Source organism: Solea solea, chromosome 15 (assembly GCF_958295425.1).
Source record: "Solea solea chromosome 15, fSolSol10.1, whole genome shotgun sequence".
Classification (NCBI taxonomy): domain Eukaryota; kingdom Metazoa; phylum Chordata; class Actinopteri; order Pleuronectiformes; family Soleidae; genus Solea; species Solea solea.
The window spans coordinates 13836233-13859482 of NC_081148.1; the positions used below are offsets into that span (position 1 = coordinate 13836233).

General features: G+C 40.4%; 1 protein-coding gene across 2 annotated transcripts in view; it reads right to left on the reverse strand.

The window, feature by feature from the left end:
- zmp:0000000755 (phosphofurin acidic cluster sorting protein 2) overlaps positions 1-23250 on the reverse strand; it is a 41769-nt gene that overhangs the window by 13112 nt on the left and 5407 nt on the right. For both annotated transcript variants that reach the window (XM_058651615.1, XM_058651616.1), the window contains exons 2-8: positions 11321-11408; positions 7083-7172; positions 5541-5666; positions 2700-2862; positions 1341-1432; positions 1091-1171; positions 668-727 (exon numbers count right to left, since the gene is read on the reverse strand). In XM_058651615.1, coding sequence (XP_058507598.1) covers positions 668-727; positions 1091-1171; positions 1341-1432; positions 2700-2862; positions 5541-5666; positions 7083-7172; positions 11321-11408 — 700 coding nt within the window. The remainder of the gene's footprint in view (positions 1-667; positions 728-1090; positions 1172-1340; positions 1433-2699; positions 2863-5540; positions 5667-7082; positions 7173-11320; positions 11409-23250) is intronic.

Genomic DNA, 23250 nt, shown 5'->3' on the forward strand with positions numbered 1-23250 from the left:
GGAAAGAATAATACTTTTGCTTTCAAACAGAAACTGTGACTGCAACAGGTTCCACAGTAATTATTACTCTAATGTCCTGGCACAGATTATGTATTTAAAAGGGCATCTAAGAGTTGCCGCACGCAAATGGTTGACATCTTGCTGACGCCCTGATTATAAGCTTTTATGGACAAACATCTCACATGGATTAAAGAAGCAGCACACGGAAACCTAAATAGGACCACGAGCCTGCATTTACCATACATAAGGCCGTTAATGGATTCTGAATACAGAGTGCAGCTAATGCAACGTATGAATCATACATCCATGAGCACAGAGGTAATGCAGCCTAGCATTATAATGATGCTTGTTCTTCTGTTGTGGACGTGATTTCCTCATAGACAATTCTCCTCTGGACAAGAGAACATTAGAATGGGTGTAGCATTATGCCGCTTCGACAGTCCATACAGAGATTGCTCTCCCTTACCCCGAGAGCATATTAAAATGTAATATGTTTTAAAGCCGACTTCCTAAAGGACTTCCTAAAATAAGGACCGGGAGACTCCAGGCGAGGCTCACTAGAGGGTTGTTTCCTCTACATTTCATCACATTGTTTTGCTTTGCCAGTGAACACATCTCTCCTGAATGTCCATCAAAACAAAGTTAATGATTGTTTTGCACCACTCACCTCATCTGTCACCTTAAACCTCTTCAGCAAGGCCACAAACTTCTGCTTGAAGTTAGGTTGCTGCAACACACACACAAAAAAGGAAAAGCATACCGTTAAGCTGAAAATGACACAATGAAATGGGAATAGCTGTCACGATTAAATAACATGACAGCTGGGTTTGGGCTTAGCAGTTCCACAGTTACTGTCCATTGGATTACTCAATCACAACCACTCTATATAAAGACCATTATAATCAGTCCAGTGAACCCAGTGTTCATTTACATGCTCATCCACATCGTCCTAATGGCTTGAACAAATGGACCACAGAGTGTACTTTCTCTTAAAAGCTTGTATGACATCAAAGGCGGATCTTGTGTTGTTCTCGGAGTCAATCATTGGTGAGCGTGAAAGTCCATGCAGCAGAATAAGGAGGCAACTAACCCTGGTCATGGACGTGGTTCGGATCATTTTCCTCCGGGCCTTCTTTGGCTTCCTGACCTCATCGTCTTCATCATAAAGATCCTTAAAGACGGACAAGGTAGATAAAATGTCAGTTGATCAAAACTGGTCAAATGTAGATTTAGACTAGTGCACAGTACACTAATTCTTTTTAGTAACATCACATTTTCTTTGACTCATATGTGATTGTGAATGCGTGTGATTTCTATATGGAATATATTCTTGTTCTTACTGGGCCATGAACTGCGTCATCGCTGGCTTCTTGCTCTGAAGAGTAGCTGTCATCATCCTCCTCAGAATAATTATCCATGTCAGGGGAGCGGTCTAGGCGTAAGGAGAGAAACACACACACACAAAAAAACATCAACATATAGGCATACACATCTGGCAATACATTAGGCAACGTTACATTCATACATATTAAAATTCCCTAGTTTCCCCACCAACACATTTTTGGAATTTGGAGCGGAGAGACATGGGGTTTAGATGGCGAGGAGGAATCCAAGGTCACAACCTTATTACTGCTGAAACTCAAACTCAATTTTCTTTTGGAATGAAGAGCCACTACAGGAAGAGGAATCATGAAATGAAGCCTCTAGAAGACGATTTGTTGACTTGACAAAACACATTCTACGCGAGGTTACATGAATAAAGTGAAAAATACACATCGCACTGAGAGCGGCATTTAAACCACATTTCCATTTTGAGTGGATAAAGTTGTATAATCATATTCTACTCAGCAACAAACTGCTTTGACTGTGACAGTAATGAACAACACATAATGCCAAGTAATGTAAAAGATATTAGCACATGAAAGACACAATTAATTGCTGAAACACTCATCGACGAAACTCTTATTAAATGCAAATTAGAGTGCCAAGCTCCTTTTGTGACGATTAATTCAAATGACATGTAAGTGGTTTGTTTAGTGGCAGATAAACAGACCCATTTTTTTTAAAGAGGTCAGTTTCCCTACGAATGAAAGCTGATGAAGAACCGTTTTTTCCCTTCGCAGCTAATTCATACTTCCTTCTGCCCCGTGAAACATCCTGTTCCATGTTTCTAGAAAGGGATGGATATTATTAAGGGTCGCTGCAGAGAGAGAGAAAGAAAGATAAGCATCTTCTCCTTCCCTGAGAGTGACACTCATTTAATACTCGCTGCATGAGCTCATCTGTTATGTTTGAGCGGCCTTCTTAATAACATCCAGAACAGTGAGGGCTCAGCATAGCAGGATGAAGGCGTGGAGTATGAGCCGGGCCCAAACCCCCCGCCACCCCCACCCCCCACCCAGAAATAAAGTAGTGTAATGCAATAGGCCCTACATCTGTTCAACTCACGAATCAACATTACAACCATAGCTGAAGAGAATAACATATCCCTGGCAAAAGGTTGGCCTGGGATTAATAGACTTTATTCTGTCCAGGGTCGGGAAATTGATGCCATGTGGATGCAGGGAAGGGAGAGGCCTGGACGGGGGAGGCGGGCTCAGGGGTGATGACTGAAATTACAGCCAGGGTTTGGTCAGGCAACACGAGTACAGGCCTGTCTAACAAGCCCGTGTATGGGGACGAGAGATGGCTGTGCCCACCTGAGATCTTGGTCTTGCGGCCAGCTTGGCCACTGCCATCTTCGTGGTCGATGGGCTGGCTGGACAGAGAGAACACACTGATCTCTGCCACACGCACTGGTGCCTCCTTCACGTTGCTATGGAGACCCAGGATCTGTCCCCCGTCTGTTGGATGTTGCATCACCTGGACACAAGAAGATTAAAAATTGGGTCTGGCACTGATTTTAAGAATCTATGAAAAATAACAAGACAGTAGGTTTCAATCTATTCTACGCCTGCACCAAACTGATATTGTTTATTTCAGAAACACTGGAGCTTCATGACATGGTCAAACTGTCATATTGCAATTTTGACGATACATAATTGGTATTTTTGAATCATAAAGATCTTTTTTGTCACATGAAAAACAATCTAATCTGAAAAGATGGTGAATTTTCTGCGACACTGCAGTGTTTCATCATAATATTGTTTTGTCAGACATTTTATCTTTATCAAACATTTGCAGTGGCTATCCGTTTGGATATTGCGGTTTTGTTTATCTTAATTGTGCAGCCCTCATCAATACAACACAGGAATCGGATAAATGGAATGAATCCATCTCAACATCAAGTCCTCTTCAGCAAAAACATGTCTTCATGTCCTGTGCAATTACGTTCCATCAGTCGTTCAGTCACTCAGCAAAGCTACCTCAACGCCACATGAGACAATTGTTCATCAGAAGTGAGAGAGAATGGGAAAAATGCATCCATTTTCCTGTCCGAGTCCTAGACGGCATCCATTACACTGCTTTATGCTCACAGAGATTTACCAACTGATTACAAGCTGAAAGCGACACTATCTCTCGATCAATCATCATTAGCAGAATACTGCTTGCCCGTTTTCACTGTCTAAATTACCCGAGCCAATTTGCTTATATATTTTCTCAGTCAGACAGTAAACGCACAGTTAGCACAAGTTGCTTTATATCACAAGAGATGGCTTTTTCTCTTTAAGCACTATCTGGGGGGTAGTTTAAATATTGCACTTGATGAATGACTGCACAGGGAGCGCGCTCAAATACTGCCAGGAGAGCACTTGAACGCGTATGAATGCGCCAATAAGTGACCTCCTCCCATATAATGCCGTGACAGATTTAAAATGAGGGACAGAGGAATTTGTTTACTGTTCAGCATGTGACAACATAATTACCTAATAGGGCTGAACAGCATGTGGAGATATTGCCAGATATTGCAATTGCGATTTGATTCGCAATATTAAATTAAGCTTAAGATTGAAATAAAGCTTTAATAGTCACAGTGTTATAGCTGTAAAAGTCAATGACGCATGAACGCGAGACAAATATTCACTACTCTAAATTCTAATGAGAGGATGAGGATTCAGAGATAAGAACAGCTTCGAACATGCATGTTAGAGGAAGCTTGCAGTATGTGTCCTTTCAAATTGTTATTTTGAAGATTTTGCCTCACGACCTCGCTTGGCTGAATTATGGCCAAGTGAGCTCTATTCACAGAAGTGTATGGCTTGTTGCAGCAAGCGCAGCAAATCAAGAAAGCAGCTGAGGGATTGCAATAGTGCATTAGTCTTCTTTTCAGATGTCAGTCACTTCCTGTCTTGGGGCTCCAACAGGAAAGCAGTCAGACTCACAGGTTCTGCACCGTGGACAGAAGCCTGCCACTGATCTTAGGCAGCATTTCACTCCCCTTCTGCTTCTTCTAGTTAAAATCCCCTTTGTGATGAGAAACAACAACAACAACAACAACAACCCCAGAGCTACGAGCTAAACCTATGTGCTGAAAATGTTTTGGATTGCATAATGAATGTTGTCATATGTCCAACACATTGTTTTATTGAGGCACTGTTTTTCAAGAAATAAGGGCCATCGATGGATGCAACCGGACCACTGCTCCACAGCATTGATCCAGCTATATGAGACTAGCAGGAAGGTAACATTAGCCGAGCATGGATCGCACGTCAGCAGCTGTAATTAGTATTAGAAAAATGCTACCTTATTTTGTATCTTGATCTCATTCGCATGCATTCATTCATTCATTCATCTTCTACCACTTTACCCAGCACATGAGGGTCGCGGGGGGCACTGGTAACAATCCCAGCTGAGGGTACACCCTGGACAGGTCGCCAGGCCATCACAGGGCTACATAGAGATAGACAACCATCCACTCTCACACTCATACCTACGGTCAATTTAGAGTGTCCAATTTGCCTAATCCCCAAATCTGCATGTTTTTGAACTGTGGGAGGAAACTGGAGAACCTGGAGAAAACTCACGCACACACACACACACAGAGAGAGAGAAAGCATGCACACTCTCTGCGAACGGGTGGTGAACCCAACCATGTGGCCCCATTCACACACAAACACCCACTAATTATGCCCTGAGCAAGGCTTTTAAGTGATATGTGCCTGGTCCAAATTCTTATTATTATTCCTAATACTTATTTTCACTTAATCCATAAACATATGCCTGCAAAAAACACAGAACGATAATAATAATAAAAAAAACAATCAAGTATGTCTACATCAAAAATATCCCTGTGCTTCATATCAGCTCCTAGTCTGTTATTAATGTATAGTATGACTGAATACACACTTGGGGGGGGGGGGGGAGTGCACATGGAGCCAGCTCCAGATGGCACATATTCTCACACAACAGTATGTGTGATGAGCATGAATCATCTGAAATTATGCAATAACACATGAGGCTCTCGCTTTGGCAACCGAGACATGGGTAAAAACCACACCGCATCAGTCACTGTCAGAGAAGAAATGAAAAAGAAACAACAGAAATGAAACCCGGGATGAAATGATTGAAAGTGATGCCCCTGTCGAGGCAAGGCACCGTACCTCAGACATGTTGATAACCCCCACAGCCAAAGTCTTGTAGCCCAGGATGGTTCGATTCTTGTAGCGTTTCCTCCTCTGCAGCATGATCTGCAGTCGGTTAGCATCCCTCTTCAGAAAGTGTGGATACTGAGAATCAAGATAGACAATGCAGACAGCACGATATATTAATCAGCCTTCAGACAAAAACCCATTTCACCACATTCAATGTGATGTTGTCTCATAAGAAAACAAATAATTTCTTAAACCCCCCAAAAAAATAACCACTTAATCTAACTGCAATTGCCTGGAGTTACTACTTCTTTTTTAATCACACTATCTGTATTTGCTATGTGTATTTTTAGAGTTGCATCATGAGACCATTGAAGGCCTAAAAGAAGGTTGGATTTCAACTTCTTTTTTTTTTGAAGACAACATTTTGGTTTTTCATTTATTTCCGAAAACCTTTTATTTTCAGACAAAGTATTTTCTCTGTCACTGACTTAATAACCACCAAATGTTGGATTTGGTAAGAGTGTGGCCAGGCAATATAATTGCCACTGGACATTTTCAGTGTTTCATCAGTTAATGTGCTTCTTAAGCCTGATTTATACTCCACTGTGCAAAACCTTTAAATGTCTCAGGCAACAGAAATGGGAAGGAAAAAAGGCCTTTGTGTACAGTCACAATCTCCATGTCGAACACTATCAAAGTCATTAAACCCATCCATTATCAAACCAGAGGAAGGTAACACGTACAAATACACAAATAAACAGTACCCATTAGGATGATACAACATAAATAGGTTACTGATGGAGAGTAGAGACACACTGGAGGCGTGTGGTAACAACAGACATGACTGAAACCTTTACTGGGAGCATACAGTGAAAATGTTGTGCAACGTTTAGCAAAAATGTCAAGTTAAGGAATATAAATCATAAATCATAGCTTTATAAAATGGAGGACATTTTTAGGTCTCAGTTGGTCAGTTCTCGCCATGGTTTTTCTGCTTCACAAGATTTATCTGCAGTTACATTGTGCTTTCCATTGAACAAAATGGTGGATGTCCCTATAGATATATATATATATATATATATATGTATATATATATATATATAAGAAGTCCCTGCTGTCCATCACCTGTGGTTGAACTGTTGGCAAGCCTTTACCAAAATTCTGCACCTCACTTGAAATATCTCTCTGAGACTTGAAGCATTTCACATTTACTCTTTTCCATTCTCCTTGTCCGTTTCCCCTGGAGCCTTCTATGGCTGATCGTTTGCATGATAATAGTTTGAACTTTCATAAAGTTTTCTTGTTAAACAGTATTACACTCGTACAATAGCCATGTATATATATATATATATATATATATGTATATATATATATATATATATATATGCATGAAGCATGACTATCTCGACCATAAATGTTTGCTACCAGAAATGAAGTGTTGAGTGAAACGTGGGCAACAGTGCGAATGAAGACTTCAATACAGTCCTGTCTGTCAAGATAGTAAGTGCCATATCAGTGCGAGAATTCACAGTATAATGTGAGAGGACTTGCCTGGAGTGAGAATGTCAGCTCCAGATCGGTCTCCATCAGTCCATTGGGTGGTAGGACGTACTCATTTGATCGGAGAAGGCGTTTAGAACCCTGAAAGACAAACAAAGTCAAAGTTTAACTACACTTTAAGCAGAAAAAAAAAACAATGTTGGTTTTCAGCAACATTTTGATGCCGAGTGTGGACTCAAAACTGGTCGTTTTGGCTTTGATCATTTCAAATAGGAAAAAACTGATTTTCTGATTCATGTCGATCTTCATTTGAAAGATCAGATATCAATTTATAAAATTGTTTAGTATATGCCATTTCCTATATCCTCTGCAAAAACTCATGAGACTATCTACATGTGTTGGTTGATTTGCCATCTATGATAAAGTTGTTAAAAGTTTAGTGGCTCCACGCTGAGACATGGTCACATACCAATTAATTCATAATACATAAGCTTGTACATCTTTCATATAACACACTCAATTGGGAATGAAATCAAATATCCGATAAGCACTTTGTTCAGAAAGATGCTATAGAAATAAAGTGTATAATTATTGATTATATTATGTTGCATCTCAACCCTCATCTATCCAGACAACAGTGGTCTGGCGTGCACGTCTCATCAGTACCGGCCTGCTTCACATTCACACATTTACGCATCTTCACACCTTGAGGCTGCCCAGAACAAACAGTCCAATACGCAGTCACTGCTTTCAGAAGAACAGCATTGTGAGAACAGCTGAAACAGAGGTCAAGTGCACTTGCCCAGGAGTTTTCTCAATTTAACAGTTAAGTTTCAAACTACTGTTTAAGAGTCAGCATTTTAGACGCGGCAGCCAAAAGGTTCTTAATTATGCCGACAGAGGGATATTTGGTCCAGTAGGAACTGTTACGCCTCCGCAATTAGAGCTGCTATTCTGTTTAATCTTTTTGTCAATGATTAGTGTTGGTCTATAAAAGTGACAGTTTCAAGCTATGAATTAAAAGCTCATTTGGGTTTAATATCTTGAATCTAATGCTTGCTACTGTGTTTGAGAAAAGACTCATCAGCAAAGCTAATTCTGGCACTAATTGGCACAAAGTTGGGATTTAAATGCCATGGGTTGCAGTAGTATCTTGCAAATGTAATAGCATCAGTGGACAGTGTGACCTCAGAGGACCTGCCCCAGCTGCACATGTTTCTTGCCTTGAATTTAAGTCTCTAATTAAGGTCTACTAAGTCCCTCGTCAAGTGAGTTCAATTCTTAAAACAAAGCTTCTTCATCCTCGTCTTCCACTTTTTAAAACAGAAAGTGAGGAAACCGTTAAAAGCCGCTGATGTAAATGTGAGAACACAAGCAGCTTGTTATGGCTTGGGTTTGCAATTTAATGTCAAGCTGTGAGTGCTGAAGTCAGGCATCTGTTGTGTAATATATTTGGCAACTCATCAACAGTCGTTAAGATGACACAAGTCCTTAAAGCTTCCTTCAGGTATCTCCTCAACTTGCCAAAAGAATTAAGTATGACTTAGTGAGCAGTACCAAGCAAGTAAGCAATATCCTGTATGTGGCCTTACACCCTGGGGAAAAACTCTTTAATGGTCCAGTGCAGTGGGCACGACACTGGATCCTAATGTCATTAGAGTTGCTAAATCATGTAACAAGACTCCAAATGAAATGGTTGGGTGTGTGCTGAAGTATCAGCACAAGATACTCGAGCAGGTACACTTACTTACATGAGTGAGAAATACAAAATAACTTACTGTATTTATCGTATTGTGACTAAAATCTAAATCTCAGTTTGGTACTGTCATTTTAAAATTAAAATGCTGCATTTTCCCCACAATTAACTACTTACACCTGACAACTAGGTGGAAGGACGATGAAGGTGGCATACTAAAGAAAACCACAGAAAAGCAAATATCCAAAGGCTTTTAAGATGATCACAACTGACACCATACAAATGTATTTTCTATTCCAATCAAAAATAAATCTCATCAATGTATCACCAGATTTTAAGATCAGGTAGTGTTGCATTTGATATCCCAATTTAAAACCCAACTACCTTTTTCCAATGACATTGGTAAACGAATGTTAAGGATTTGGCGTGTTATTCACAGGGAAAACGCGCAGTGCCGAGTTCTAGCCTACCTCACAAAGGACAGCAATGTTTTAACACAGAATCTATGTCACTGACGATCATTTAAAATGCATGAAATTCAACTCATGCATTAGAAATGCATGAAACAAAGCTCCAAAGAGCTAAAGAGAACATGGGGAGAGAAGATATAAAGCTTTGCTGACACTTTCAAAACATTCAGTTGTAATAAGCAGTTTTCGACATGGCCTATTGCCTCATTTTTCTCCAGAAAGTGAGACTGACAGTACATTGAAGGTGGCTACATAACTAGTTTGAAAAATTAGGTCAAACTCTCGCACAGTCTGAACTAGAGGTCCACAAAGGGGCCTTGCATGTTCACTTTTCTCAAGCTCAGTTGCTGGTACAATGAATCAAGGCACAAAAGCCAAGCACTTTCAAACTGCCTGACATGCATTAACAATACAGGCCATTGGCATGGAAAGCTTGTAGTGAATGTCCTTTGCCCCCTCCTTTCTCCTACCCTCTCTCAAGCTTCTACAAGCTTCTCCGCTGTCTTTCTGGGGCCACATGGGGACTGTTACAGCCACTCTACCACTCTCCACAAGCATGAGGGAAAACAACTTAACACTTCCTCTCAACGCAACGCAAAAAAAAAAAAACATGGTAAGTTCTCCCAAATTACTCATTCATTTTACAGCATAGACAGGAGGTGATTCGGGGTCTGAACAAGAGTGCAATGTCTGATTGTGTTAAAGAGGCTTTCACTGACGTCTGCTCACCCAATTATGTACACACACACACACACACATACATACATACATACACAAAACTGGATTTTATCTGCATTTACTGATAATGGAAAATGTGTTAGTGGTTTTCCACTGAAATATAGCTGGTACTGATCCAGCTGATATCAACATCTTATACTATATCTATACAACCCATGGCAACAGCACACATGTGCAGAATGTATAAACATGTAGTGCACTCGCAGTAGCAAACCACATTGGAGTTCAGTGGACAGAAATTGAAGCAGAGCTTTGTGTGAGGAGGCCGATGCTGCTTGAGGTGATGCAGTGTTAAGAGACGGAGGACAATATCCCAGTGAACACAGAGCCTCCTGCAGACTCGAGTGCAATCTCATCATCCCTACTGCTGCAGTTTTGGGAGACCATCCAAATGGTTCGCCACAACAGGGATTGTGTGCATGTAGGCCACTTAACCTGCTGAGACCCAGAGACAGCCACTGTATACAGAACAGGGAATCAATGATAGGATGAAAGCTTTGTAATTTGCCATCAGAAAACAAAACCCTCTCATTCCTCTGTCATCTCTGTCTCTTTATCCCCTCAGCGTCTTCGTTCTCCCCAAACAAACCTGCTGGAAATTGCGTCGAACGCTCTAGTTCCAGAGCTGTGGTTGAACAGAGCTTTGCTCGGCTGTCCTCCAGGTGGAGATTTCATGCTCTGGAGACAACTTAGCTCATGGATAAAGCCATACTTTGGTTGCTTTCTCCTTTAGGATGATGGCAACAATGTTGCACAGCTTTCCATAAGCTGCCAGCCAAAAGCAGGCTACTCTAAGCATTGAAATCTAGGCCAATTTTATTACCTTTCATCCTCTAATACTAACAGGAGCTTCATTTAACACAACTGCAGAAGGCATGATTCCAAAAAGATAAAAAAAAGGTACTTATGTATATGTTTGCCTTAAAAGAAATGTAACATTCAAAGTCCTCATTCTGAATCAACTGTACCATGAACAGGAGGCCATTGTCTTTCTGTTTTTTATTTAGCCGAATGCTGGGTTTGTTATTAATTAAATGATTTGAAATTAAATCTTTAGAATGTCAGTGTTACTGGTGGTGAAAACAATGCACTGGCAAACAATATTATCCATGATAAAGTGATGCTTTGAGTAGTAATGCTACTTTACCATTTAAAGCACCTCATCAGCGCTTCCTGTGCAGCTAAGAAGATTTTTTTTTTTCACCTAGCAGGATTAGTAGCATGTGTTCTCATCAGATTTGTGATTATGTTCAATAATATCATATAGACATACAAGGACTTTGAAAATGTGAACCACTGTCTCGACATGCAATTATGCTCAATTATCAAATATTTGGCAATTGAGCTTCTTATTCTCATAACACATGGGAGATTAGTGCACCCACCTGTATTTTGACAGCTATAGAGAGGGAGTTCAGCTCTTTATCCAGTTCTTTGAGAACAACCAACTTCTTCAGTGTGAGGGTACAGAGCCTGTGGAGAAGACAGGGGAAGACAAGAACAAGAGAATGGGGAGAGAAAAGAAAAAAAGATTAGTGGCATGCCTGTGAGAGACCATCTCCATTGCAAGCTGTCAAAGTAACACTCAGTGCTTCACACATATAATTTTTTTTGCTTGTGATATGAAGAGACAGCGACTGCTACTCATCAATAACTGCAGACAAGACGAGCAAACGACCAGGAGAGAGAGTACTCAAATCACTGACCTCCTGTGAATGGATGATGCACCAAAGGGCTACTAAATTGTACTGTCAAATGCTGTACTTTATGAAAGCTGACATAGAAAAAGGTATTTGACAATCCCCAATGTGATAAAATGTCCTCAGTCAGCCCTGTTTGAACATGCGGCTACATACTGAATCAAATAGTTAAGCAAAGAGGTGTATGTTCATTTCTGCTATCTGCTTGTTAAATAATCAAAAAAGAAAGAAACATTTTATTTAGACATCTTAAAAAGATAAATGTATATTTTTGCTAGGCCTTTTAATACTATAGAGCTATTATTGAGATCCAAAATAGAAGGATTACAGCTGGGTATTGCTTAGGGTTTTTTCCAACACAGCTACTGAAATCAGCCAAACAGTGTTTTGCTGCACCATGTTCCGTTAATCATATACAAACACATTATATACCAGTTTTTGGTATGAACCGGTAGACCTAATGTAACAAAACAAAACTGTTTTATACAACAGTTTTACCCTAAAGAGACACAAGTTCCATAACTCTTCCACAGGTCTCCAACAATTACTTGTTGAGCTCTAAAACCTACCGTCCATTAATCTTCACCAACACTCACCATCTGTCTTTCCGTACACTAAGACATTCCACCAACAGCCAAAACCTCTTATTCCACATTTGCTAAATTATCTTCTGACACATTTTCCAACAGTCATGTAGCATTAAAGCACGATCACCCTGAGACTCAGTGCAGCGGAAGACAGACAAATCAAACAAACTGTTTGTTTTACTTGTCTGTCAACTGTGTCTACCAAGTAAAGCAGGTGACTGGCAGTCAGTTTCCTTGGTAGACACTTCGCAACACCAACTTCATTCAGGCACTCCCTACTAGGCAAGTATGATTCATTAAGCTGAAGCACAAAGAAAACTTCAGTGTAAGAGAAATCAACAATAAGGGAGGTAGATTACAAATGAATGTATTGGAGCGTGAATGTCTGTCTGAAATGTTGTATGCATATGTGTATATAACACATGCATACATATACATACATGTTTTATATACCATATTAAAACTCTTTGCACCCAACAAATGTGTAAGGCTGAATGATTGTGTCAAGCTCAACTTTGAAAAATTAAGAAATGGAGAATGAACAGATCACAAAACTGCTAACAAGCCAGAGTGTGACATCCCAAATGGTCAGCTAGTATATTCTCAAACCAAATATAATATATCTGCCAGCACAGTTGCAACAGGATGTGCTTTAATAATCAGTCAAGAAGCAGTGCAGATGTTCACTGGAAAAAGGCAAAGAGAGAAATAGCAGGTGGGATTGTAAAACATTTCTCTAAATGTCTCGACTGTGTGTAAAGCAACATCAATTCCACACGCGCAGAAGTGAGAAGGACAAGGAAGGAAGCCAGCCAGCGGTCATCTAATTCCATGATGGGTGATTTTAATTTAAAAGGGGGAATTTGAGTGTAAATGGCCAAACCACTTGGCTGCACAATTACCTAAGTTACCTTGTATTAGAATGGGAAATGCACATCTTTTTGAAGGTGGAATAATTCAATGTTAAACCATGTAGGTAACACATGGATCCAGCTCACCATATGGTGAGGATGAGTCACCAGTCAGGTGCAGATTTTAGTCAGGAGGAGAGAAAGAGAAATAAATGCTTTAACAACATCTCTCTCTCCCTTTCTCGCCAGAATGGTATTCACAACTCACATGTAATTACAAAGGCTGCAGGTGCTGAAGGGGTCACCTAGGGAAACCGGGATTATTTATTATTAGACAGAGGCGTTATTGCCACTCCTGCCTGCCACTTTTTTGTGTTGCAAGTGCAACCCGTGGCCATCTGCTCTGACCTGGTACCACTCTGTCCTTGTGCGCTGAACCAGTGCCAGCTCACTTTGCCACCCAGTGACTACAGAATCAGGCCAGGTGTCATTCAAAAGCACTAAACCCTCGTGCTAAAATAGCTGGCAGAGGCTCACACTTGGTCAGAGATAATTTGGCTAGTTTCAGTAAGGATTGAGAATATAGGGGTGTACACTGGCACACACTCAACATTGAAACGGGGGTTCAGAGAAGCCCCTTCAAAAAATACATTAATATTTCTTTATGGTGTGTCATTGCCACATTCCCAGAGAAAGCCTGGGGTTGCATCACAGCACACATTACTGTGCACACAGGATGAAAACACTACAGCGTTATCAATCCACAAAGAAGGCTGTGTGGGTGGAGAATCTATTGAGCTGTCTCCAGTTCAATATTTCTGCGAACAGGCGGTAGAAAGCAAAGATAAGTGATATGCTCTGTCTGTTTCCCAGTTGATAGGAGCCCATGGGGGAAATCCCTCTTACAGCTTCAATACGTGTGCTGGTTAAGCCAATTCATCACCTGCCAAGCTCTTCTGATTGGGTCATCATTGTCATAGACTTTATTGATGCCTCACATGAGGCCAGTGTTTTCTGCTAGTTTTGATCACACTCTGGACATGTCAATAAGGATAGAGAAACTATTTGAAACAGAAGACCCCAAGTCCCATAGAGATGACTGGGTCACAAAAATAACTCAGAAAAGGGCATGGCATTATATTAACTAATAAATCGATTACTACAACTTTACCAGTTGTTGTCACTTAACAAAATGAATTGGGCAACTGTTCCAATTCTAGTGCTGAATAGTGTCCATACTTAAAAACAGTTTTTAAACCGCCCTATATTCCACACAAGCTCAGATTTAACCTTCAATTTACAACATTGATTTAAAATTGTGTAGTCAACAGGACAACCCAACTCTACACCAATGGGCAGTCATAAGCATACCTCTAATTATTGTTGATGTGTATTTTTTTTTGTACATGATATGGTTTAAGAATGATATTAAACTTGCAAAGCAACTGCCAATCGTGTCATATCATGTCACAGTTAGTAGTAATTGACTGTTCTGCAGGACTGTGCCCAGTAGGTGCCTGGATACCCTGCCGCTAATAGCTTTAGCCTATATGGCATCAATCACAGCAGCACAAGTAGTGCTGCTCCATCTAAGCCCATTAGTGCAGCCAAGTCACTCGCTGTGCCATCACTAACTGTTGACCTTTTCAGGCTATAAAGTAAAGAGAAGGCATTGGATTACAAGGCCATTTCCTTCTTTAAGATTGCACATATACACAGACACACAGAGCTTTCTGTGACAGGGCAATATTATCAAGGAAAAACTAAATCTATGGAGGATTTCGGTTTGAGGAAAAATATTAATACACCCATATTTTTTGGTCAGTTTCTTAACCGTAAATATTGTAAAGAAATCAGCAAAGCAATGACAAACCTATTTTCTTTTTACTATCACTGCTTTATTAGAGGCTAGCCTGTGCTCTACAAAGTATACAAAGCTCTGACTACAAAATGATGATAAAATAACCAGGACAGAAAAGAAGATTGCACCTCACTGCTACATCAGTTGAGTCGGTCAGTAATGCATGCTGGTTTACATCTCAACCCAATCATCATTGGTAAATGTTATGACACAGAAAAGGAAGTGGGAGCTCTGTGGGTACGCTTGAATCCTTTCACTTTATCTATCTGTGCTAGACAAACAAAACAACTTGTCAGGCAGTACACTCAAACAGCAGCAGCCAAATATTTGGTTTCAGATAAGAAGCCTGTGATTGTGGCTTGTATAGCATGGTGTATTATCTTATCTCGGCCGCTTCATCCATTTTCTCCACGGAAATAACAAAGCGGCAGAGCAAACATTTGAAGCTTGCAAATTTCCAGTCGTATACAAGTTTAACACCCCATCAATTCGGTAAAATAGGCTTTAACTCATCTGAATCACTATTGATTCAGATGATAAGGAGGCTAAATAGAATGCATCACATCAGTGTTTTACAACAGACAGGAGACTGACCATAATACTGCCATGACTCAACCTATTCCCAGTGCAGGATGAATATCTTAGATCACCTAAAGCAATGCTGGACATCAGAGGAAAGCCCACTGAGGGATTAAACATGAACACTGAGAAAGAAGTCCATAGAGGGGCCTCATGCATTTTCCTCTGGAGTCAGGTCTCAAAGAGACCTTCTGGCACAGCAGCAACCTTTAGTCACTTGCTACTTTGAGTTTGGCTCTTTGGTAAATTGATACGTTTGTCTGAACACTGCTTGTTTGACAGCAGACAATTTACATTGTCATCAAATGGTATTTTTTAAAACTTTAAAACCCCATTTCATAAATCAAATCCCCAGGCTCTAAGCCTCCACTTCAGCTTTGAAAATATGTGAGTGGATGCATCTGAAGAAATAATAATTAATGTTGAAGGGGAGAGCACTGATGCCAGTGAGTCGACTGTGTTGACTCCATCTTGTTTTTGGAAAGTCTCAACAAGGCTAGAGCACAAACGAGATTTCCTAATATTGTATGAAGGAACTCATTAAGAACTATAAAAGCAAACACAGTGATATGATTATATAGGGATGAGAATCAGTATCGCACCGATAATGGTCAAAATCACTGGATTGGATATCGGACAGATAAAAATGTAAAATCCGATATATGGCATGCTTCACTATGCACAGACTGTAAAAATGTCAATAAATACCAGCAAAAGATTTTATTATGTCTTTGAAATGACATAATAATGATCAGTAGATACTTGAGTCTATGATATCAGTATCAGACACAAAAAAGTGGTATCGTCCAATCCCTATGATTAAACTCGCACAACTACAATTATGTTGATAATGACACTTTAAAAAAATACTGCAAAAAAGCCACACCATTCATTACATGAATATTCACAACATAAGTGTTTCTTGTCTGAACTGGCGCAAACACGCAATACAAATCCCATCTACATTGGAATCCGCCAAAGTCAATAGTTAAAGATGTCCTTGTAAGTAAGAGTACAGGGCCACTATCTCTGTGCTATTTCTGGACCACTCTAATGACACCAGTATGTCAGATAGCTGTGTGATGGAAACATTATTATGTTTAAGTGCCTACAAAGACGCAGGAGCTTCAGCACTCATCCAATGAGCAATAGTTTCATGATCGCCTTAAGTCCATTGTTGAGATGAAGTCCGCTTACACACAGTGAGTCACAGTTGTTAATTTATACATCTTTTACCAATGCTGAAATTCACATTCGCCTCAGGTGGGAAAATCTAAACATTGGAAGAACTGCCACTGTTTGTGTAATTTCTCTGCTCGGATCATAATTTATCATACAAACATGGACGTGGGTTTGGATGAACTGCAAACGAGCATGCATGGAATTAACAGGGAGGCCAACACACCCTCTGGAATGAACAGTAAAGCGGCCTCGGCAAAACCACTTTTTTTTTTATTCTTTTCCCCTGGTCAGCACTCTAGTTGATGTTTTGCCAGGTCTGTGACCTCGGCTCACTGCACAGCAATTGTCAGTGGCACAAAGCAGAGGGAAGTGAATGATGGAGGATGAGCAATGTAACAGAGAGCTGAATGAAAAAGACTATGTTTGCTGTGCGCTGGCGGGCTTCCGTGCAAGTGGGTAAAAAGGACTTCAAGTTATGCTCTTGCAGCTTTTTAATGTCCTATCTCCACTTTTCACTGCTTTAGAGGTGAATGAGGCCACATGCCACTTTTATCAAAACATGCTTGAACACATTGTGTTCGTGAAATTCTTGTATGGTACTGGCTTGTATGTGCGAGACTAACAAAAGCCCATTTCTCTGCAGCCAAGGCTCTTGCTAAGGAAAGCCCTAGCACTTAGTTCTTTCATACGGCCATTATTTGTTCATGTCTGTTTGCATAATCTAGCCCAAAGAAAGGGCTCATCGAAAAGCTACATCTTCTGAATATTTCATTCACCTAAAGGAAAGGCAGGAGTAGGTCTATTTGTGGTAAGTGCAAGCTTGTCGAGCTAGTATGAGCAACACATAGATGTTTCCATCCATCGTCTACCGCTTTATCCTCCACATAATAATATGAGTGATAAGAACTAATCCAGAATACTGACTGTATCAGTAATATTAAGTTCAGACAGTAAGATGTTCCATAAAAGCTTAGCCTAGACTAAGGCTTAATGCAAAAGCTATTTTAGCACAACAAATATCTGGGTATGTGTGGCAGATGGCCATATGCTAGTTGAGCTTTAATTCCCTGAGTGAAATCTTCTCAAAGCCATCATGAAAAGGAAGAAAAAGCTGTGACTCAAAGAGGATGCACAAAGAGAGCAAGGGCCAGCTAATAAGCTGGAAGCCCCTGCGTTTTATGGCAACATGGATAAAAAAAACAACCTTCTTCTGATAAGATCGTGGTGACCTTTGTAGCATGTTACTGATGTGCAAAAGCAGGTTTATAAAACCACAATCAGAGCTTGAGGGGAGGATGAATTCGTGTCCATTAACACGCCACAGAGGAATTACAAAATATCCCGTAAGCCTCTATAGATGAAACAACATTTCACATCAGGCATCGGTTCTCATAATGCAAAACAACAGATGGTTTGCATTCATTAATCAAAACAATACAAAATATTTTGTAATGAGATAGCAGCTTAAGCTTGGAAAAAAGTCATGCGATTGAAACAGAGCCCTTAAAAATGTTCAGTATTAAATCTTTGAGCAACAAACACTGGACCCATGCGATTTGAAAGGAGGCCTTAAATATGGATATGTTATGTTTGTGGAAAGTGTCACAAACCTAGATCTTGAACCATCTTAAACTTCTAGCTTAACATTTTTGCATGTGCTTCCACTCCTCACTGGCCAAACACGAGCTAAATTCACAACTTCAATGCCAATCTTCTTGAGCAAACCAAGCAAAGATATGACACAATACAATTCATTTCTAAGGGATCCATTGTGTTTGCTGGTGAAGAAAGAAATCCTAGGTGAGCTGGTGTGAGGGGGTAAAGGCACCAAGCTACTTTTTTTAAAGGCCATGAACAAAGGTCAAATTGAACTGACTATTTATGAAGGTATGGCAAAACCATTCCACTTGGTCATGTTGTTTTAAATGCAGCCACACAACATCCTTTTAGCTATTTTTTTAATATATATATACTGTATATATATATATATATATATACTGTATATATATATATATATATATATATATATATATATTTTTTTTTTTAATCCCTCATTTAACACGAGCCAACCGGTGTATATACAAGAACGGCTATGAAGCTACAGTATTTGGTGTAACAGGGAGGAAGAACAGGTGTCATCATTCAGGTATGAAACTGCCTTGAGGGCTTTGTTATGAAAAGAAAAAAGATCAGGGAGGAGATAAACTGGTTGTTTCCGAGAATGCGAGAGTAGCGCATGTAAAAGCTGAACTCTTGTCGGTCATAACACTCTAAAATATGGTCTGTGTTAACCCTGTGGTCCTGAGGTTCTACAGAGCTGTGGACAATCTGACTTTTCAAGGGATAAACAAAAAAGGGGTTGGTGCATTAGTGCTCCGTGCCATATTTGATCTCCATCTAATCATTTTAGCAAGAATTTTCCCTAAATCACACGTTTGAAAAAGTGTGAATCAGAGACTTAAACACTATGCTCAAGATGTGTGGGTGGTTTCGTAGAAGCCTCGAAGGTTGCACAAATTTCCTATTGAGAAATATTGGGCAGAATTAAAGGTCTTGTTTAAACGAAGAAACAACTGCGAGAAGAGTAAAAAGAGTAGAGTGATCTTATCCACTTGAAAAAGAGTTCCTCCTGATCCAAACTTGAAAATGACACAATAATGTGTGCAATAATACCGCCCAGCCCACTATGGGAAATTCTATCACTACGACAGCTCAAACAACTGGTGACAGGATTTGTGAGTCAGCAATCATAATGCACTATTTTCATAGTTCAGCATTGTCTCTTCCTTTTAAACAAATGGTTCCAGATGCATAGACCCCCCACAGAAGTTTCTCAACTCTTCAGCCTGTTAGATACCAATTAAACATCCAGTAACTCTGAACAAGGCTGTCGACCTTTGTTTCCATTTTTGCAGTGCTCAACAGCTCTTTTGTTCAGCTCTAACCACAAACTGATGAGGTCAGCAGGCACATGTTTGTAGTGGCAACGGAAGACAAGATCAGATCAGGCATGACATGTTTACAGCAAATCTCTTAGTCGAAGACACCTTGACCAGATCAACTATAATACACGACGAAAGATAATACGCTAGATTAAATCTCTGCAGCGTACAGAAAACAATGAGATAACAATTTTATATATTTAAACCTGTGGTTTTGCTGCAACCAGTGAGTTAAAATGAGTGTACAGTGACCAGTGCAGCAGATACTAGCAAATCCTTTGAGTGTCACAAACTCCAGCAAGGTTATGACTGAGCTTTAAAATCCTATTAAGGTAGATGGTCTGCCATGCGGGAACATTCCTTTGCTTGGAGTCTACAGTAGGATCAAAAGCTCAAGAGCAGAAGCCTTGTTTAAAACAATCTCTCCGTCTGGCCTGCTGACAAGAACAACTTAAAAACCTTAAAAGAAGAAGTTAACGCAACACCTACTTAGCTACAACAGGTTAGCTAATAATCACACTTTATAATGAACTATAATGAAGAACTGAGCAGAATTATGGTGATGTGTGCCATTTTTTAATGCAACACATGGGAGCAAATATTTGCAATTGCAAAACAGCTCAAATAAAATGATATAAACTTCACCACAGTCCAGTATTTATGGCATGACAGGACAGTGACGTGTGTAGCGAGAGGGGGAAGCGCTACCAACTGAGCTGTCCAGCACCCCATAGTGCAGGATAATTGAAAAGTGATTCATCATAAAAAGCCCCGATGAATAATCTGGATTGTGCAAGGATTAAAACACGGGCAAGTATAGTGAGGAAAGCCAGCCAGTAATTTGCATTGACCCGTGAGAGTTGTAACACATCTGAGCTTTTAAGCTACTGTTAAAATTTCAGCACTTTGAGTATGCAAGGATCCGATGGGGTTTGCACTGTGTAAATTTCATGACAGTCGCTTGTACACAAGGCTCTCTACAGACGTTTTTTGTGTCACATTAATTTGTCTGTGCTGCCACTCCACTGCAAGAAGACCTACTCTACTGCAAGTAAAGTAGGTCTGCTTAAAGGTAAAAAATGAAATGCCACCATGTACTGTGAAGCCAATGCACAACCGTCAACATGCGCAATTATGATTCTATTTAATATCCTTAACATTTTTTTATTTCCATAAAATCCATTGTTAATAGTACACCTGGTGCATTTGAATATACTGACATTGGGCTATGAAAGCACAATTGTGGATAGTCATTATTTCTTCTTCACCGAGTCCATTTCCCTTGGCATAACATGTCCACATAAGTTTATGTAGAGGAAAAAAAGCTACTGCAGACGTGGACGGCAAAAACCCACTGACTTTTTGCACAGAGGACAAGAAGAATCGCACATTGGTAGTGTGGAGTAATTGAACAAAAGCACATGGGTAGCAGGGGGGCTCCAGACAGTTCAGTACGATTAGACAGAAGTGCTATTCAAGAGTCGACACTAGGGGCTATGTCCTCAACTCAGCAGCAAAGGCAAACGTGCACATTCTCTTATTCAACAAGACATTTCCCATTTGCTTTGGCTCAATAAGCACGACAATAAGATCGGGGAAAAAAGGCATTGGCAGCATTTGTAAGATTTTTACGTAACAATTATTTTAATTAGAGATTGTGACCATTTTATTCTGAATAACTCAGTAAATATAGTTTGATGTAATGGTGTCATCACCATCACTTGTTGACAAGACAACGCTCGTATGTAGCACAGGGTCTCTGACTGCCATTATGACAATGCTTCATGTTTTCAAATGGTCCGTCATGTGCTCTCATTCATCCACACCACTGTGTTTTGTGTCTGAAATAATGGCCTGTGTTTTGTTGCTGCTGGCACTTACACCTCAGGAAATGCCTGAATGGGAGAGGTGGGAAATAAGCAGAGCAAGGACAAGAGGGAAAATGAGTTGAGAAACATTGTCCCAAATGTGCTTATTTTGACAGGAGCCTCCCTGTGTCAGTGGACAGTTTCCTCGCCTCACTTGTTGGCTCAGGAAGTTGGATCTCGTCGCTCGCTGAGACCCCAGTATCCACCCACACAAGAATCTGGCTGTTCTCCCATTCTGAGGTCCAAGCAGGGGAAAACAAACCTTTCTTCCCTTTGTGGGGAATTCAACATGAGCTATGGCTGTTCAGTGTGACGATCTGGGCCAGTTCAGCATAACTTTTCAACAGGGTGAGCAAGCCAGGCCTCCAATCCTGCACACCCAACACATCCACCCTTCAAGCACCAGGTTGTTGGTCAATAACAGAATACAGAAGGGACACAGCAAAGTGTCCTGGCATTGACTGCTCCAGCAGCTCTCTAGTTACCAGGAATGTGAAATGTTTCCCAAGGAAATTCCTCCTCCTGCAGGAAGGCAGAGAAGGAAACCAAGAGAATTTTAACACATTTCAGGCAGTGGGAGTGAGCATGAAAAAGAGGGGCGCGAACGTGCTGATTGGCCTACTGTTAGAAAAGTGTGTGAACAGCATGGGGAAGCAACATCACTTGTTAACAAGAATGGCACCAAGTGTATTGAATGCCAGAGTCTAAGCAATCCTACACATACCCGGCAAGCTCTTATAGTTGATCAACAAATAAATAAATCTTAGAATGTAAAGGCAACTTATCCCTGACTGCATCCAACAAAATTTATTGGGTCCTCCTTTGGCCAGTGCTCCATCGCTCCACTACGTTTACCTCAATATCTAACCCTGCTGACAACAGTAAAAACTCCCCCCTTACAGAGATAAAACTAAATTTGGTTTCATGAACCCAAAACACATGGTTTGTGTCTCTATGTAGGCCCCAATCAAGAAGAAATACACCGAGCAGCTGTTTTACTTTGCCATGACAGCAACACTGTCACTGCTACACCTGCACATACTCAGTTGTTTGTCATGCTGCTGTTTGCTATACAAAGACGAATGTGACACAGACTGACACAGTGTGCTGTGTCACAAAAAAACTGAAGGGCACTGGCGATGGTTGATTGGGGCCTTGTTTATGATTCCAAAAGGACGCAGAAGATTAAGCAGGCTGCGTCTGTGTGAAGCATCAGATTACAAGCTCTTCTTTTACCGTTATAAAATCAGATTACAGCAGCTCCCCTGCTGGGAGAAGCAATATCCAAGCCTTGAGATCGAGGGGTTATCAAGGAAGTGAATGGGTAAGTAAGTCCCTATTATGTGACAGGCAGGCGTCCTTTGTTTGTATCCTGATTGAGTGGTTTTATCTTCAAGGTTTAAAAATGAACATAAAGCAAATCAGACATGAAATCTCAGTGATTACAATAGAGATTGAACACTAAAAAATAAAAGTTCAGTATATAAACAGTCCCTGCAGGGTTCCTTTTGGGGATTGTTGTGGCCTGAAATACCTAGTTAGATGAAATCCTTGCTAGAAAAAATGTGACACACACTGGGATGTTTTCGGGCAATGAAATAGGGGGAGCAAGTAAAAGTTCAAGCACGCTGTTTGTCATGGAAACGAACACAAACGCGAAATCTCACTGTAATTTATACCACACCAGCAACACCAGAAACCATGCACATATGATCTAACCTCACCTTGACTTTTTAAAACCCTAT